The 18,644-nt window shown below is 37.4% G+C and overlaps 1 protein-coding gene across 10 annotated transcripts in view; it reads right to left on the bottom strand.

Moving 5' to 3' along the window:
* Positions 1-18,644, bottom strand: part of ERCC6L2 (ERCC excision repair 6 like 2) — a 197,074-nt gene that overhangs the window by 53,112 nt on the left and 125,318 nt on the right. For 9 of the 10 annotated variants that reach the window (XM_032266354.1, XM_032266361.1, XM_032266360.1 and 6 more), the window contains 2 exons: positions 16,922-18,083; positions 8,036-8,190 (listed from right to left, as the gene is read on the bottom strand). In XM_032266354.1, the coding sequence (XP_032122245.1) occupies positions 8,036-8,190; positions 16,922-18,083 (1,317 nt within the window). Of the gene's footprint in view, positions 1-826; positions 2,503-5,708; positions 5,714-8,035; positions 8,191-16,921; positions 18,084-18,644 lie in introns of those variants that run through there. The other variant, XM_032266362.1, reaches the window with a different exon arrangement.

Here is an 18,644-nt window from a genome sequence, read left to right as displayed (position 1 = left end):
AAAAAAAAAAAAAAAAAAAAAAAAAAAAGGCGAGATATGAAGACAATCACACCTCCCTGTCTGTAGCATACAACTGTGTGAGGGAACGATTTTGAGTTTCAGTAGTCATCTGGCAACATGAGGCAAAAGACCTAAGAACTAAAAGTTAATTCACTAAAGATAGCAGGGCGGAAAATGAAAGAGCTTGTATCCCTATGGGGTCATGGGGCTGTCACACCTGAAAATGCCTCCTTCCAGACCTGCTGTTATGTCATTAGTTCAGTGACCTACTGTATACCCCAATTTTTGATGGTTATTCTATTTCCTGTACTCAAAAGCATCTTGTATATATGCATATAGAATTGCATAATATAATAAGACAACTGCTATAGCAGGGAAACAGACATGCAAAGATGAGGAAAAGTTTACACTGCTTTGGAGAAGAACTGGGGGACAGCTGTCACAGATGATATAAGGGGTTCAATCAGCAGACGCAGGTGACAATGAATTTTAAACAAGGAACCATAGAAGCAAAGACACAGAAGGCCTAAGCATGTCTGGGAATAGTTCACAAAGTGAAGGCTAAGAAGAGCCTGTCTGTTCATCTTTGTATCCCCAATGTTTAGCACATAATAGAATATAAATAGAATCTGCTCTCACAGCTTTTTACTATGTTGTTGGTACATGCTCTGTTGCTGATATGTACCAAGATTGTTGATACATAATTCATGTCAATAATCTTGAATATGCGTCTTGGAAGGAGGCTAGAAAAGCACACTAGGGCCAAACTGAGATAGGTTTTGTATGCTACAAAAATGACACAAGACACTTGACAGAACTTTGGAAGGAGGACACAAAGTGATTCTGGAAGCCACACAATGACTCTCTAGATGTATTACTGCTAGATGTGGATGCATGGGTTCCAGGAATATCTTTCTGACACCATTCTTCATGTCCTCTCTTCTTGAGTGGGTTTCCTATACCAGCAATATGGCCAACAGATGACAAATAATGATGACGAAGAACACCAGCATTTATGCTGCACAAACATGACTCATAACTTTACATTTGCTGCCACCCAGTATACCCACTTTAACATTAATTTGTGGTGCAAAGAGTTGAGGAGCCTTAACTTGTGAAAATGGTTGTAGGCATTGGCCTTATATGCAGTACTTCTACACAGGAATTACTAATCACAATGTTTTCTGAACTCCCACTCTGCGCTGCCCGGGGCTAGGTGGTACTGTTTATAGGAGTAAGTGAGAGTGTCCCATGGTCCTGATTTTTAAGTGGCTTGTAACATATGTGAGGAAAGAACAAATCTACATAAGGTAAGTAACAATAGTGATAGGTGGACAGGTACACCACATCTACAGTGATGACTGGCATAGAGAATGGGCACTAAAGGAGCCTGGAACTGAGTGATTCCTGAAGCTGAGGCTTTGTGGAGACAAGGGAACTTGAATTAGGTCTAATTGGAGTGAAAGATCACATAGTAGTCAATATGACTGGAAGTGTAGGATAAGTAAATCCATCCAACACCATGATTGCCAAGCGGACCTGAAAACACTTCTCATTAAGAGAAAGAGATCTTCCCCCTGGTTTATTGTTCATAAAACAATAAACAATTGTCTTCTGAACAATAAACAATGTCATCTCCAGATAATTTCCAGGAAAACTATGGAAGTTGTTCATGGAAAAAATAATTTTTAAAATTCTCAGAACACAGAGGTAGGGTTCATTGTACTCTGACAAAAACTGAAAACCTGACTTTATCCCAAAAGTATTTATTTATAAAGTATTCATTATATGTAAGATGATTTTAGGTTATCAGAAGTGAATCAGACATGTCTTACTATTTCGAAGTTCAGAGTTTATTGGAAGAGAGATACGTATACAACTATAACAAAAATTTGAAAGTCATACTTTAGAATAAGAGCAGGACATACAAAGTACTACTGGCTGAAGCGGAAAGAGTGTAAGAAGGGTTCTTTCCAGCTGAGGGAAGAACCAGGGCAGACTTTGTGGAAGAGAGGACACATCTGAGGTAGATCTTGAATGGGAGAGAGATGTGGAGATTTGGGGGATCAGAAATATAAGGCTGAAGGTTATTCCAGGTAGAGAAAAAGCCTAAGAAAAGTAAAAACTACACACACACACACACACACACACGTACATATACGTGTATACATATATCTTAAAGGAAGGATGCATTCAATCCATGTGAGGTTTTTGTGTAACTGCTAAAGTGAAAGTAATTCTTTACAGACAAATTATCTTGGAAAATTAAAAGACTGACTTGTCATATTAGAAAAGTAAAATTGAAATCTCCAGAACAAAGTAGACACCAAAGGAACTGAGGGAAAAGCACAAGAAAAGACGAAAGGGTAAAAGACCACAGGGATGAAAGCCTCCTGCTATCGTTGAGCCCTGGGGCCTGTGGGGAGTTACTTAGCCTCTTATTTTTAAAATTTAAGAAAATGAGATGTTTGGGTTAAACAGGCTTCAAGAATTCTTCAAATTCTAAAATACTAGAATTCCTTTAACCCATAATTTTGCTTTATTCACCTATAAAAATTCAGAATTCCTAGGGCAGAGGCAGGATTCTCAGATGACAAGGCAATAGGTATTTCCATTAGGTGCCATGTCCAACTGATACTACTGTTTTCAGAAATGGATGAAATATAATTTGAAAAGGGCTGTTAAGAGATTAACATTCTTTATTCACAAGGTAGTCAGTCAGAGTTCAATGAGGCCTCTATCCCTAAATTTTTATGTTATTACCTAGAAGGCATTATTTGAAGAAATACTATTTAGATCTTGTGACTATTCTCAACAGAGAAACTGTTCTAAAAAGGCTTATCTACCTTCTATGTAATCGGAACAGTGACCATCTACGAGAAGAGTTGGAAGCAAACGATTTCCTAACAAGCAAAGATTATTTTTGTCATTCCCGGTCCATTTTTAAATTAGCTTATAATTCCTTTCAAAAACATTTTTCTCTATAGTACTTTTCCTTAGAAATCAGACATAGTTTAAAGCAGGTACTTCATCTAAAATTAAAGGACTGGACTAGGTGTCTTTTTAAGGTAGTCTAAAATATTCTATTATTAGTAATATTCACAACAAAAATAGTAAGAGGTTATTGCAGAGGCTCAAGAGTTTTACTCATTACCCCATTGGTAAGCAAGAATCATAATTACAATAATAAAGATTTATATTTTTGAGTAATTTCAATGCCTTTCTTGCAAGGTGTTGAACGTGTTTTGCACGCAACAGCTCATCAGTCACACTAGTCCATGAATCCTGGTATCGTGACTGCGGAAAGGTGCCACAGCTTCTCGTAGCCTCCAGCTAGCTAGGTCTCTATGTTTATAGTGTAAAAAGTGAATTCTCCTTCCTCTGACTAGCAGGTATTTTCCACTCAAATGACATATTATCTTCTGAATCAGAATGCTATCTACAACCAATCCTAGTTCTAGACAGAGAAACACAAAAGCCTTTTTCATGTCAATACCAGTCACATAATTTCATATATATATATATACATATATATATACACACACACACACACACACACACACACACACACACACTTTAAAATCTTGATCTCTACTAAAATTACTTGAAAGAATAACTTTCTGATACAAATGCCATAAAATTAATGTTTAGCTACAGAAAGAAAAACGGTAAGACCATGAAAAATCCCACCCAGTGAGAGTTACATGCTGAAACCATAAACCTTGCTTACCGGACTACTTTGTAAACCAGCCATTTGTGAACAATTACTTTAAATCATCATGCCATTCATTATCCTGAAAAACAGGATAATGGAATGCTCTATCTCCCCAAAGTCTGCTCACTGTAAACAGTCCATCCCTCCTTGAGGACTCCAAAAGCTGTATAAACATACTGCAATCAAACCCACCATAGCTCACAGAAATCCTTTCTTTAAGTAATCTACAGAATGCCAATCTAATACAAATACAAGAAAGAGAAGTTCTTACTAACACAATATTTTGTATTTACAGTATTCTGAACAGTGCTTAAACCTGCACTGGTTATATAAAGATACCCCCCCACGCCACCTCCCACCCCAGGCTGACAGCATGCTTAGTTCTCTCATTTACACCACACTGCAATAACATAAAGAGGGGCTTACTATTAATCCAGGTTTTACTACAAAGCGACCCGTTATTTCTCTGTCAAACACTGGCAAGAGTGCCAAGTGTCTGTCATCCAATTCAAGGGATTAAGTCTTCTTTTATAGTCTGATACTTGTACCAATTTATAAAAATACAGATATAGTTTCTTAGAGTTGGTCACAGTCTATATTTTGGCTTGGATTCAGGCAGTAGAGGTTGACTATGACAGCTGGCAGGAAACTGAGGGGAGAATACATCCTCCCCCTTCAGTCACCACATCTCAGTTGCCATAGTGATTAATCCTTAATGGAAGGCTGTCTTTGTACATTTCTTTTCAGAAAATTTTAAGTAAACTTAAGTTGAATACGTGCAGTTGACTGAGAAAAGGAGGTATCGCATCACAAACAGGTACAGTTCAGCTCCGTGACATACATCCATATATTAAAAGAACAGACGAACTCTAATAAAGGTATTACCAGTTCCTTCAAATGCTTAAAATGTTTCTTTTTGGACTGAGTTTAAACCTAAGTCACACAGGTTTTCTCTCCTGTTATCAGACATTTCATCTTGTAAAATGAGCTGTTTTTCAGAAATGGTTCTAAAATATCAAAATATAATTTTAGACAAAATGTGTTCTTACTTTGCACATTACTTTACATAATTTGTATTATCAAATAACAATGGTATAATTCGAAATTTATGTTAGAAGAGACAGGACATCTATAAAATACAGAACATAAATAAAAGCTAGTTTATAGAAGTATAAACTGTAAGAAACCAAAGGAAACACTGAAAACAGTAATGTATCTTATTCCTTTTTAAGATATATGATTGAACTTGAAAAGCAGATTCACAGTTTTTGTCATTTTGTTCATCAATAATTACCAGACATCAAAAAGACTGAAAAACTCTGAAAGACCACAGAATCTTATCTAGCACTATGGAGTTTATTACTTCTCTTTTACAATTTTCCATTTGGTATATTCCTTTGCAATCTAGTTAAAGGTTCTAATTCAGACTCAACTACGGTATTCCTTAGAAACTGAAATACTTTGACCACTGTTATTTGTGTACTGCTTTCATAAACAAATAGGATTTATTTTCTTGCTGAGACAACATGTCTGCAACTGACACACAGGCATGCACACACAATCTTTTCAAACACAAGTAAAGTTCTTTAATAAACTTTGATGACAGACTTGAAGCACTCAGAAGAATTCTCAGTAATCGAAAAGATTCTAGATTGAGCCCCAGATGAAAGACACTGTACTGTTGGTGGGAGGTCTGGGGTTTTTTGGAGACCTCAGGATCAAGAAGTTTGCAGGTATTTTCTAACACTATGATTGAGTCTCTTTTGTTCTTGCTTCATTTCCCTTTCCCTTTGTTTATTCTCTTTTCTTCTAGTAACTTTTTTTCAAAACTGCAAATTCACTATTGCCACCCACTGCAACACCAGCTGCAAAACCTCTCAGTGAGTGACATAAATATCTCTAGCCAAAGATGACGGTATGTTTCAATGATTTCCTCATTCGAGGTGCTGATGTAATATTGACACGATAGGGTGAAATCGGTGATTGGGAACACTTTTTCTCAGAAATTCTATGAGACAGCTTTGAAACGTTAGAATGAAATTTTGTTGTATCAACTACTGACTTAAGTCAGCCAGTGAAATAAGCGTTATCTGTAGACTGTGTTTGGCCTGCTAGCATTGGTGCCATGGGAATGGACCTCCCATTTAGTGGCTTTAAAACTTCACCACAATTTAGTCATTAAACAGCTAATTTCTTTCTTCTCTGAAAAGGGTTACTAAGTTGGGGTATGTGTGATGAGGGATATATACGGCCTCGAAGGGTATATTACAACCCCCAGGGAGTAGGTATTCCGATTTGTTTCCAAGCAAGAGATGCCCCTCCCTCTGAAAATCACTGTGAAGAGACAAGGTTTCTAATGAGATTGTGTTGTCCACCTCAAAAATATTTGGACTGAAAAAGCTCACAGGCAAACTGTGTTTCTGGCATTTTCATTTGTATAACTTTCCTTAAGAAGAAGGCTGCTTCTCAGGTCAATTTTTGCAGAAATTATATGCTTGTAAATTTCTTCTCTGATAAATATTTAGACAAGCTAATGACCAGTATCCAATTATTTCATTAATGTCCACTACAGGGGTTTGCCAAATTATCTGACCTTTCACATTAAAATTTGTTTGTATGGAGGTTTTAAAAAAGGGCACAGCTTGAAAAAGAATCCTAACAAAAAATTAGCTATCTGTTTAAAAGATTCTGATATACTCTTTATCCTAACAAAGCAAGTTTCTGGAAAACCTAACATAATTCTGCCTGCCTTTTTCAGATGGCACATATACGGTAGTCAAACTGTAGAAATGCTGTTTAAAGTGTTGGTTGAGAAATGGTACATTCCTGGATCAAATGAGAAGACAAGTATAAAAAGCAGCATACTTGGGTCATGAAAGAATGCTTTCACGAGTTGTAGTTTGGCATTGGGCCTATGGATGACATTGAAAAATACTGGAAAGTATAGCCTTTTAAAGTCTGTTATTACATTTATTCTAAGGATATTATTATATGACATCTGACTGTTCACTATATCGTTCTGTGGTCCCAAAAAACCCCCAAGAGACAAATTTCCTTCAAATGAAGTGCTAGGAAAAGCTTTGCTTCTCCTAGAACCCATGTTATATATATTTTTTTCCTTAAGGATAAAGATTTTACTCAGCCTTTCTCAGCACGGTGTTACAGCATTTTGGGCAGAACAATTCTTTGCATGCAGGAGTGCCTCTCTACTAGCCCCCTCAACCTAGTCCCCTCTCCAGGACAGCCATGTGGAATCCCTGGCTTCCAGACATGAATGCCAGTTAGGCATTCAGTCACTGTGACCACCCAAACTGTCCACACACATTTCCACATGCACTAGTTGACTACATAGATGGCTTACCTCCTTTGTTTTTTCTACCAGAAAACTCAATCAAATTAGCCATTTTAATACAGTATCTGGGTAGAATGTATTATGTCCTAAGCAGTTGCAGTCTAACTTTCTCTCAGTCTTAAACTTCCAGTTTAATTTATATTTTCTCTGGTCCTGAATTTTATTTTGTACTCTGGTTTTATTGTTAAGGTAATTTAATTCCTTTGTCAAACAAGTGAGGTACAAATAAATTAATTCTCTTGATAGTTCAGAGGAATTCTACCCCCACCTTCATTACTAAAAGTATAATAGCACTAAGTTGACATAAAATATTGGTATTATATACAATATGTATTTTGAACTCTCACCCATAAAGTGATAGTGAAATTGCTCTTGAGACACTTAGCTCTTAAAAAATAATAAAGAATAATGAGTCAAACAGAAGAAACTATTTTTAAAAAACCTGTGATGAAAGTGACTATGTACAAACAAAAATATCACAACAGCAATTTTAAGTGAGAAAAGCCCACAGGGAGTATTTATGACTTTTAACAGTATAAAATTCCTTTTGCTAAAAATATAAATTCTACATGAAATGAGTTTTCTGTGTGTGTCATTTTGGTGAAAAATTGTGGAGCAATCTAACCACACACTTTCCTTTTTCCACATGATCAGAAATGGTTTTGGTTCTGATTGAACTATATGACTCCTTCAGATTCCTTTTCCTTTTGGGGGTACTGTCCAATTTTAATTGAGGGAAACCATTAAGCAACTCAACATTATTAGGCATTTGGGTATAAATCTGTTGTTTAATCTGAAACATCTTCAATGACTATAGTTCCCAAATGGTGTTTTGATTTTTACACTTATTTGTATGTCACTTACAGTTTTAGTAGCTACTTTTGAGGGAGTACTTAGAGAAGATGCTACGGAGTAAATTCTGTAAAAAATGAGACAACTAAGATGATACTACCTTATATTCTTCTTACCTTAGAAGTGCAAACAGCTATGTTAGCAGGCAGCTGGGAAAACTGCTTCAACTCAAATACATCATGTGCCGCCCATCGGCTCATGTGATTTTCAGCTTTGCTCGATCCAATCACATTCTGGTTGGAGTGAATATAAGCCACTCCCCGAACACCATCTAGGAGGTAATTGAGGTTTATTAAGTGATCTATCAGTATAAAGCAATATGGTTCCATAAAAACACATTATTCTTATTTTTAATATGCGAGAAACATCAACATCACAATATTCTTTAGGAAAAAAATGGGAAAGAGTTCAAGTATGTTGGTCTAGGTTACCTTGGAAATGACTTTTCCTTCTCATCAATGCGAGATGAAAACTAGATAGTAGGTAACAATCTTTAGATTTAAACTTGAAATGGAGGTTTTAGTAAGAGAAAAGTCATGGTTGAGGAGGGTCCCCTCTATGAATTTGTTTTCATTGTTAATTTTTTAAAAAGTTGCTCACTAATTTAAAGAATGAAGCTAACCTTATCTGTCCCTTTAAACATGTACTTGACTACAGTGATGGAAAGGGAGTATGGGGTTTATGACCAGGGAGTTTAGTTTGATTGGCTTTGCTCAGTTTTATTGTTCGTATTTTGTCTTTTTTGTACATATGCCCAGAGAATGTCAAGATGAGAGCTTTTTAGGAAATGAGAAAAATTAACTCAGCTTTTATCTGAAAGAGGTTTAAAAAATGGCTACAATTTTTATTGCTTTGCTTCTAGGCACCTATAATTCATTTTTGAATTGTGATCATAAAAGAGAAGGCTAGAATTGAAGCCTGTAAGAGCTCCCTCCAACAGCTCTGGCAATGAACCTGAGGGATGACCTTCAGCACTTGTGTTGTTTCGGTCCTGAACCTCTTCAACCAGAAATTGCCAATCATGCAAACATAAGACGTTGTTAAATAATATGAAGAGACAGTAACTCGTTTGACATTCTCCTTAAATTTCAAGATGCCAGGTAATATACACAGCATATAGTTTCAAAACCTTCACGGCAGAAAATTTCCTCAGATGTTTAATTTTGATGACACATTTTATCCATTATTCAAAATAGCATTAGTTCCAAACTAACTATTGACACTTTCACAGTAAAAAACAAAAAAACAAACAAAAAACCCCAGAAAACCCTGAGCTGATTATTTAAAAATAGTTTATACAATAATTCCTAAACCTAAAATCTAACTGTAGCACACAAACTGAAGGGATAATTCAACACTTATTTACAATGATACCAAAATATATATCATAACAAACTTCTAAATAAGAATACTAATAGCCACAAAGCCTGATTTATATATAAATCAAACAAAGCAATTAAGATTTCTATAGCAAAATATCCTAGATTATATCTCAGCTTCTTTCATATAGTTTTTGGGGAATAAGACACTTGTGAAGGCAATGCTAACTCTTAAAATTACCACACAGATTCTGGGCAGAGGGTGCTAACAGCAGAAGCATGAGACTTTCTGAATCTGTACACAAAAACAGACAGCAACTACACAACAAAACCAAAAGCCCATGGACATTTACAACAAAATTACATAACAAGATACCCTCAGGACCCCTAAAGTACAAGCAGGTGGGCAAAATCTACCAGTAACTCTGCATGGTTTCAGCAACTGTGTGAAGGAAGAAGGAAGCAATGGGGCTCCTGACAGACCTGAGAACAGGAGACCCCAGAATAGCCAATAGGTATTCACAGGAAAGCACAAGGGGCCAGCTGGAGACCAGCAGCTGAATCGGTGAAGGTTTCCTGCTCTCCAATGCTGAGAGGGTGCAGGGGGTACACAGTAAGAAGGCCTGGAGGGGCTGGAGCAAGCCAACCTCTAGAACCCCCCAAACTGACCCACCAGGGCCCTCACCCAGGTCAGGGCCGAACAAAGAAGAAAAACTGCTGGGAGTGAATCAAGGATAGGAAGAACAAGGATGAGAGAAAGAAAAGATCTAGAGCAACGCAAGGCAGAGAGGGAGGAAAGCCCATAAGTGTGGCACTCTACAAAGAAATAACATGATCTCTGCAAAGCGAACAACGATTTCCTGAACTCTGCTTCACTTGTAAAATTCAGGGGAAATAATTTCATATAAAAATGACCAGAAGAAAAATAGCAGGGTCAAATCTCATAAAAATTATTGTGAGAAAAAAGGGAACAAGCAGAATAATATCACTCCAATGAAAATGTGCTGGAAAGATGTGCTCACGAAACAGAAAAAGACATGAATCAACAACAATGGAAATCAGAATTAGAGGAACTCAGAGATGAGTGACAAGGTCTTAGGAAAGACTTAGAAATTTTTTTTAATTTAAAAAATGACGGACAAAATAGAAAGGAATATAAGTGAATTGATGGAGCTGAAAAACGCAACACGAGAACTTCGTGAAGCGTGCACAGGTATCAACAGCCGAACTGACCAAGCAGAAGAAAGGATATCAGAGGTCAAAGATCAACTCAATGAAATAAAACGGGAAGGCAAGACTGGAGAAAAAAGGGTAAAAAGGAATGAACAAAGTCTCCAAGAAATGTGGGACTATGTGAAAAGACCTAATCTATGTTTGATAGGCGTACCCGAATGTGACGAAGAGAATGAATCCAAGCTGGAAAATACTCTTCAGGATATTATCCAGGAAAACTTCCCCAACCTAGCAAGGCAGGCAAACATTCAAGTCCAGGAAATACAGAGAACGCCACAAAGATATTCGTCAAGAAGAGCAACCCCAAGGCACATAATCGTCAGATTCACCAGAGTTGAAATGAAGGAGAAAATACTAAGGGCAGCCAGAGAGAAAGGTTGGGTTACCCATAAAGGGAAGCCCATCAGACTCACAGCAGATCTCTCAGCAGAAACCCTACAAGCCAGAAGAGAGTGGGGGCCAATATTCAACATCCTTAAAGAAAAGAACTTTCAACCCAGAATCTCCTATCCAGCCAAACTAAGCTTCATAAGTGAAGGAAAAATAAAATCCTTCGGGAACATGCAAGTACTCAGAGATTTCGTCACCACCAGGCCAGCTCTACAAGAGCTCCTGAAAGAGGCTCTACACATATAAAGGCAACAAATACCAGCTCAACTAAAGGGCAAAACACCCAGCTAGCACCAAAATGGCAGTATCAAATTCACACATAACAATATTAACCCTAAATGTAAATGGACTAAATGCCCCAATCAAAAGACAAAGACTGGCAAATTGGATAAAAAGACAAAACCCATCCGTGTGCTGTATCTAGGAAACCCATCTCACATGCAAGGATACATGAAGGCTCAAAATAAAGGGATGGAGGAAGATTTACCAAGCAAATGGAGAGCAAAAAAAAGGAGGAGTTGCAATTCTCATCTCTGATAAATTAGACTTTAAAGCAACAAATATCATAAGAGACAAAGAGGGACATTACATAATGGTAAAAGGATCAATGCAACAAGAAGAGCTAACGATCCTAAATATATACGCACCCAATACAGGAGCACCCAGATACATAAGGCAAGTTCTTAATGACTTACAAAGAGACTTAGACTCCCACACAATAATAGTGGGAGACTTTAACACCCCATTGTCAACATTAGACAGATCAACCAGACAGAAAATTAACAAGGATATCCAGGGCTTGAACTCAGACCTGGACCAAGCAAACCTAATAGACATTTACAGAACTCTCCACCCCAAATCCACAGAATATACATTCTTCTCAGCACCACATCACACCTACTCTAAAATTGACCACATAATTGGGAGTAAATCACTCCTCAGCAAATGCAAAAGAACGGAAATCGTAACAAACAGTCTCTCAGACCACAGTGCAATCAAGTTAGAACTCAGAATTCAAAAACTAACCCAGAACCGCACAGCTTCATGGAAACTGAACAACTTGTTCTTGAATGTTGACTGGATAAACAATGAAATGAAGACAGAAATAAAGATGTTCTTCGAAACCAATGAGAATGAAGACACAACATACCAGAATCTCTGGGACACAATTAAAGTAGTCTCTAGAGGAAAATATATAGCAATAAGTGCCCACATGAGAAGCAAGGAGAGATAAAAAATTGACACCCTATTGTCAAAACTGAAAGAGGTAGAGGAGCAAGATAAAAAAAACTCAAAGTCTAGCAGAAGACAAGAAATAGCTAAGATCAGAGCAGAACTGAAGGAGATAGAGACACAAAAAACCCTTCAAAAAAATCAATAAATCCAGGAGCTGGTTTTTTGAAAAGATCAACAAAATAGACAGACCACTAGCCAGATTAATAAAAAAGAAAAGAGAGAATAACCAAATTGATGCAATAAAAAACGATAAAGGGGATATCACCATAGATTCCACAGAAATTCAAACCATCATCAGAGATTATTACAAACAACTCTATGCACACAAACTAATAAACCTGGAAGAAATGGATAAATTCCTGGACACTTGCCCCCTGCCAAGCCTAAACCAGGAAGAAGCCAAAACCCCGAACAGACCCAAAACAAGGTCTGAAGTTGAGGCAGCAATTAAGAGCTTACCACCCAAAAAAAGTCCAGGTCCAGATAGGTTCACAGCTGAATTCTACCAGACATACAAAGAGGAGCTGGTACCATTCCTTCTGAAACTATTCCAAACAATCCAAAAAGAGGGAATTCTTCCCAAATCATTTTATGACACCAACATCATCCTGATTCCAAATCCCGGCAGAGACTCAACAAGAAAAGAAAACTTCAGGCCAATATCCACGATGAACACAGATGCAAAAATCTTCAATAAAATACTGACAACCCGATTGCAACAGCACATCAAAAAGCTTATCCACCATGATCAAGTAGGCTTCATCCCGGGGATGCAAGGCTGGTTCAACATACGCAAGTCTATAAACGCAATTCACCACATAAACAGAACCAAAGACAAAGACCACATGATTATCTCAATTGATGAAGAGAAGGCCTTTAACAAAATTCAACAGCCCTTTATGCTAAAAACCCTCAATAAGCTAGGTATCGATGGAACGTATCTCAAAACAATAAAAGCTATTTATGACAAACCAACAGCCAATATCATACTGAATGGGCAAAAACTGGAAGCATTCCCCTTGAAATGTGGCACCAGACAAGGATGCCCTCTCTCACCACTGCTATTCAATATAGTATTAGAAGTTCTAGCCAGAGCAATCAGGCAAGAAAAAGAAATAAAGGGCATTCAAATAGGAAAGGAGGAAGTCAAATTGTCTCTATTTGCAGACGACATGATTGTATATCTAGAAGAGCCCATCGTCTCAGCCCCAAACCTCCTGAAACTGATAAGCAAGTTCAGCAAAGTCTCAGGATACAAAATCAATGTGTAAAAATCACATGCATTCCTATACACCAATAACAGACTTAAAGAGAGCCAAATCAAGAACAAACTTCCATTCACAATTGCCACAAAGAGAATAAAATACCTAGGAATACAACTAACAAGGAATGTGAAGGACCTCTTCAAGGAGAACTACAAGCCACTGCTCGACGAAATAAGAGAGGACACAAACAGATGGAGAAACATTCCATGCTCATGGTTAGGAAGAATCAATATCGTGAAAATGGCCATACTGCCCAAACTAATTTACAGATTCAATGCTATCCCCATCAAGCTACCAATGACCTTCTTCGCAGAACTGGAAAAAACCACCTTAAACTTCATATGGAACCAAAAGAGAGCCCGCATAGCCAAGTCAATTCTAAGCAAAAAGTACAAAGCAGGGGGCATCACACTACCAGACTTCAAACTATACTACAAGGCTACAGTAATCAAAACAGCATGGTACTAGTACCAAAACAGAGATATAGACCAATGGAACAGAACAGAGGTCTCGGAGGCAACATAACATATCTACAACCATCTGATCTTTGACAAACCAGACAAAAACAAGCAATGGGGAAACGATTCCCTGTTCAATAAATGGTGTTGGGAAAACTGGCTAGCCCTGTGCAGAAAGCAGAAACTGGACCCCTTCCTGACACCTCACACTAACATTAACTCCAGATGGATTAAAGACTTAAACATAAGACCTAACACCATAAAAACCCTAGAAGAAAACCTAGGCAAAACCATTCAGGACATAGTAGGCAAGGACTTCATGACCAAAACACCAAAAGCATTGACAACAAAAGCCAAAATAGACAAATGAGACCTAATCAAACTCCACAGCTTCTGCACAGCAAAAGAAACAATCATTAGAGTGAATCGGCAACCAACAGAATGGGAAAAAATTTTTGCAGTTTACCCATCTGACAAAGGGCTGATATTCAGAATTTACAAAGAACTAAAACAGATTTACAAGAAAAAAACTAACAAGCCCATTCAAAAGTGGGCAAAGGATATGAAAAGACACTTTACAAAAGAAGACATACATGAGGCCAGGAAGCTTATGAAAAAATGCTCATCATCACTGGTCATCAGAGAATTGCAAATCAAAACAACATTGAGATACCATCTCACGCCAGTTAGAATGGCGATCATTAAAAAATCTGGAGACAACAGATGCTGGAGAGGATGTGGAGAAATAGGAACACTTTTACACTGTTGGTGGGAGTGTAAATTAGTTCAACCATTGTGGAAGACAGTGTGGCGATTCCTCAAGGACCTAGAAATAGAAATTCCATTTGACCCAGCAATCCCATTACTGGGTATATATCCAAAGGATTACAAATCATTCTACTATAAGGACACGTGCACACGAATGCTCACTGCAGCACTGTTTACAATAGCAAAGACCTGGAACCAACCCAAATGCCCATCGACGATAGACTGGACAGGGAAAATGTGGCACATATACACCATGGAATATTATGCAGCCATCAAAAACAATGAGTTTGGGTCCTTTGTGGGGACATGGATGAACCTGGAAACCATCATTCTCAGCAAACTGACGCAAGAGCAGAAGATCAAACACCACATGTTCTCACTCATAGGCGGGTGTTGAACAATGAGGACACATGGACACAGGGAGGGGAGCGCTACACACTGGCGTCAGTTGGGGGGAAATAGGGGAGGGACGGTGGGGGGTGGGGAGCTGGGGAGAGATAGCAAGGGGAGAAATGCCAGATGTAGGTGATGGGGAGGAAGGCAGCAAATCACACTGCCACGTGTGTACCTATGCAACAATTGTGCATGTTCTTCACATGTACCCCAAAACCTAAAATGCAATAAAATAAATAAATGGGAAAAAATAAAAATAAAATAAAAATAAAAAAATAAAAATAAAAAATGAGTGAACTAGAAGAAACCTAAGAGGGAATAAACACAACAGATAAGCCTTAAGAAAAACAGAATATTTTAAAAAAGCAAAATGAAATGAAGAGATAAAAGATTTGAGAGACTTCAGGCAAAGATGACTGAACATCTAAGTAACAGGAGTCCCTAAGGAAGAAGGCCAAAGCAAAGGAATAGAACAAGTAACTAAAAACATTAGTACAAGAAAGTCTTTCCCAAAAGAAAATTTGAGTGGAAGCAACACTGCGTATACGAGAATACAGACCCAGGACAACCAACATCAACACACCATCTAGTAAAATTATTGGACAATGAAAAGAAAAAAATCCCCTGGTAATCTAAGGAGGAAAAAAAAAAAAGAACACATAATACCATACTTTATGCCAGAAGAAAACGAAGCTATGTATTTCAAGACACTCAAGAAAAGACAACGTGAGCCAAGTATTTTATATCCAGCAAAACTTAACTTTTAAGTATAAGGGCACTAAATTGTTGTAAGAATCTCAGGGAATATTATTCTCATAAACACTTCTTCAGGAATCTACTAGACAGTAAGATTCGGACAATCAGAGTGATGAAAGGAACACTGGCACTAAGAGCTGATGGAGTGCATGAAATGTGTAGTTACCTATGGACCAAGAGTAACTGAAGTGTAAGTGGGGAGAGTATATGATGCAATGTCTGTGTCTTTGACAGTGAAGATGTAGTATATCCATTTTAAAAACGGAAGAAAAGGGAGAGTATAGGCAAAAACAAACTCTGAATGTTGATCCAGTCTCAGGAACCAACTGCTCTTTCACAGGTAATAGAGGACAGAGGAGCATGTTTAAATGCATGGAGAGGATACAATTAGCAAAATGAAAATTGAGGGAAACTTCTAGAGTTGATCCAGGTACTTCCACAGTTACATTGTAAGGCAATTAAAGGGATGAGGATTCCTGTAGATTAGAAGACACTATATAACATTTTAAAAAATGACTGAGACTAAACCATAATACCTAGTGATATGGTTTGGTTGTGTCTCCACCCAAAACTCATCTTGAATTGTAGCTCCCACAATTCCCATGTGTCATGGGAGGAGCCTGGTGGGAGGTAACTGAATCTTTCCCATGTTGTTCTCATGACAGTAAGTCTCACGAGATCTGATGGTTTTATAAAGAGGAGTTCCCCTGCACAAGCTCTCTTTCTTTGCCTGCCACCATCCATGTAAGACGTGACTTGCTCCTTGCCTTTTGCCATGATTGTGAGGCCTCCCCAGCCATGTGGAACTGTGAATCTATTACACCCTTTTTTCTTCCCAGTCTCAAGTATGTCTTTATCAGCAGCGTGAAAATGAACTAATTCACCTACATATGAACATTTGGTGATATAACCATATAAATGTAAATAAGTAATTACTATAGAAGCTAGAATAATTGGTATTTATGGGGGCAGAGGAGCTGTGATTTGGACAGGCACATGGAGGGGGTCCTTGGGTAGACGGCAACATTCTCTATCTTGACCTATATGTGGTCTCCCATTTATCCTGCTACCCAGCCCTTCCTTATTTATGTCTCAATCTAGCATCTTGATTCAAAGTTCCTCACAGAACTATTTGATAAAACAAAACATATTTTTAAAAGTTTTCATAATGTGTCTTTGGTTACCTAAAAATTTATCCATTGATTCATACGACTGCTCTTGATTGACAACTTTCTCATTTGAACATTTCATTGGTTTTCTTGGCATCAAAGTGCTATTTTTCTTATTTTGGCTAGGCAATTTTGAAGAAAAACTGGTTCTATCTTTTATAGTTCTTGGTCTGTGGCTCTGTTTAGAGAAACTGAAGTGGCTGACGGATAAACTTTCATCTGAGGATGAATAATCATCAATAAATTGAGAGTTATGATCCTCATCTCTTGCACGTACTTGGTTTGTTTTGCTCATTGTTTTAGGAAAACTGTGAAGTTCTTTCCTGGTTTCCTTTCTTCTCTTAAACCTCAATGAACTAGTAACTCTCTTTCTTACTCTTGACTTGGAAGAAATCTCAATGTCATCAGATTCATCACTGATATCACTAGTGACTTTTCTTTTCACAATAGATTTCAGGGTTGTGTTCTCAGGACTTAACTTTTTTGAAATTATTTCATCTCTTCTGTCACCAGTCTTTCGACCATCATCATCATTTCTTGTTTTTACAGAGTGTTCTGTTTCAGAATCCTCAGATTCCTCCAAGCGTGGCTTAAACTTTATACTATTGTTGGGGAATCTCTCAGTTGGATATTGTGTAGGACAGATGACATCACTATCTTCTGATTCTGAGACATTCTGTAAAATGCAATGTTTATCTGTATTTCTAAATTTTTTCTCATCATCAGACTTAGAAGAAATTTTCTGTTCTAAAATCTTCTCATTTTTATAAAAAATATACTTTTCTCTTGGATTTAGGATGTTATCTAATTTCTGATGTTTTGAAGTACCAAGAGAGTCCTGATTTTTCTCACAATCAGCAACTGTGGCTTCTGTTGAAAGGCATATGGGCTGCTCATCAGAACTTTCATCAGAAGAAGCAGTATTTCCATCACTGTCCTCAACTGCTTTACATTTTGTCTCAAACAATTTCGAGAAACCACACTGAAGTAAAGTAAGCTGTCCTGGAGAGGTGGAAGCTTTACTTGAATCGGGTGCTTTGTTTTTGGCAGTCTGTACTCCTGCAACTCCCACTGGATCTTCATCACTGAAGTCGCTGCAGAAATCATACACTTCCTTTGCCAGTGGCTCTGCAGCTTGCTCTGGACCTCTGCGTTCCTGACAGTCAGGCTCTGTAGGCTATAGAAGAAGCAATGATAAAAACCTCAGAAAACCTCAAGGTAATAATAAGGAATCAACTGAACAACTCTGGGCAGGTAATTTAGGTACAAGCATATCACTTAGTATTTACAACATTTAATAAATAAATGTAAAGCGTTTAATATCATAGTCTAGTACAGTCTTTTCTCTTTCCATGTTGAATATTGTTCCAAAATAGATAAAAGTTTAAACTAGAGTACCACATAATCAAAGTATTCTGAAGAAAAACATAAAGTGAAGTGTTTGGCTTCTAAGATGCAAGGACACATAATTCTGGCCTCAAAAGTGAAAAGCACACAACTTGCTGCTTCAGAATTACTGGAGTTTACAGTAGTCCAGCATATACTTCCAATCATGCTTTAAGAATAAGACAGATTACAGGAGTTAACAAGGTAAAGAACTGATAACTGGAAAATTGTTCTAATTGATTTAAAAGGCTAACGGGATCTTGATCACCAGAAATAAAGACTCTTGAAATAAAATTTGCTACAAATTTAAATTCAATATGTAATTTTTTCACAATAATCAGAGTTAAATATA

Source organism: Sapajus apella, unplaced genomic scaffold (assembly GCF_009761245.1).
Source record: "Sapajus apella isolate SASKATOON/1434 unplaced genomic scaffold, GSC_monkey_1.0 scaffold158, whole genome shotgun sequence".
NCBI classification, from domain to species: domain Eukaryota; kingdom Metazoa; phylum Chordata; class Mammalia; order Primates; family Cebidae; genus Sapajus; species Sapajus apella.
Note: the sequence above shows the minus strand (reverse complement) of the source record. Positions and strands in the feature narration are given on the sequence as shown.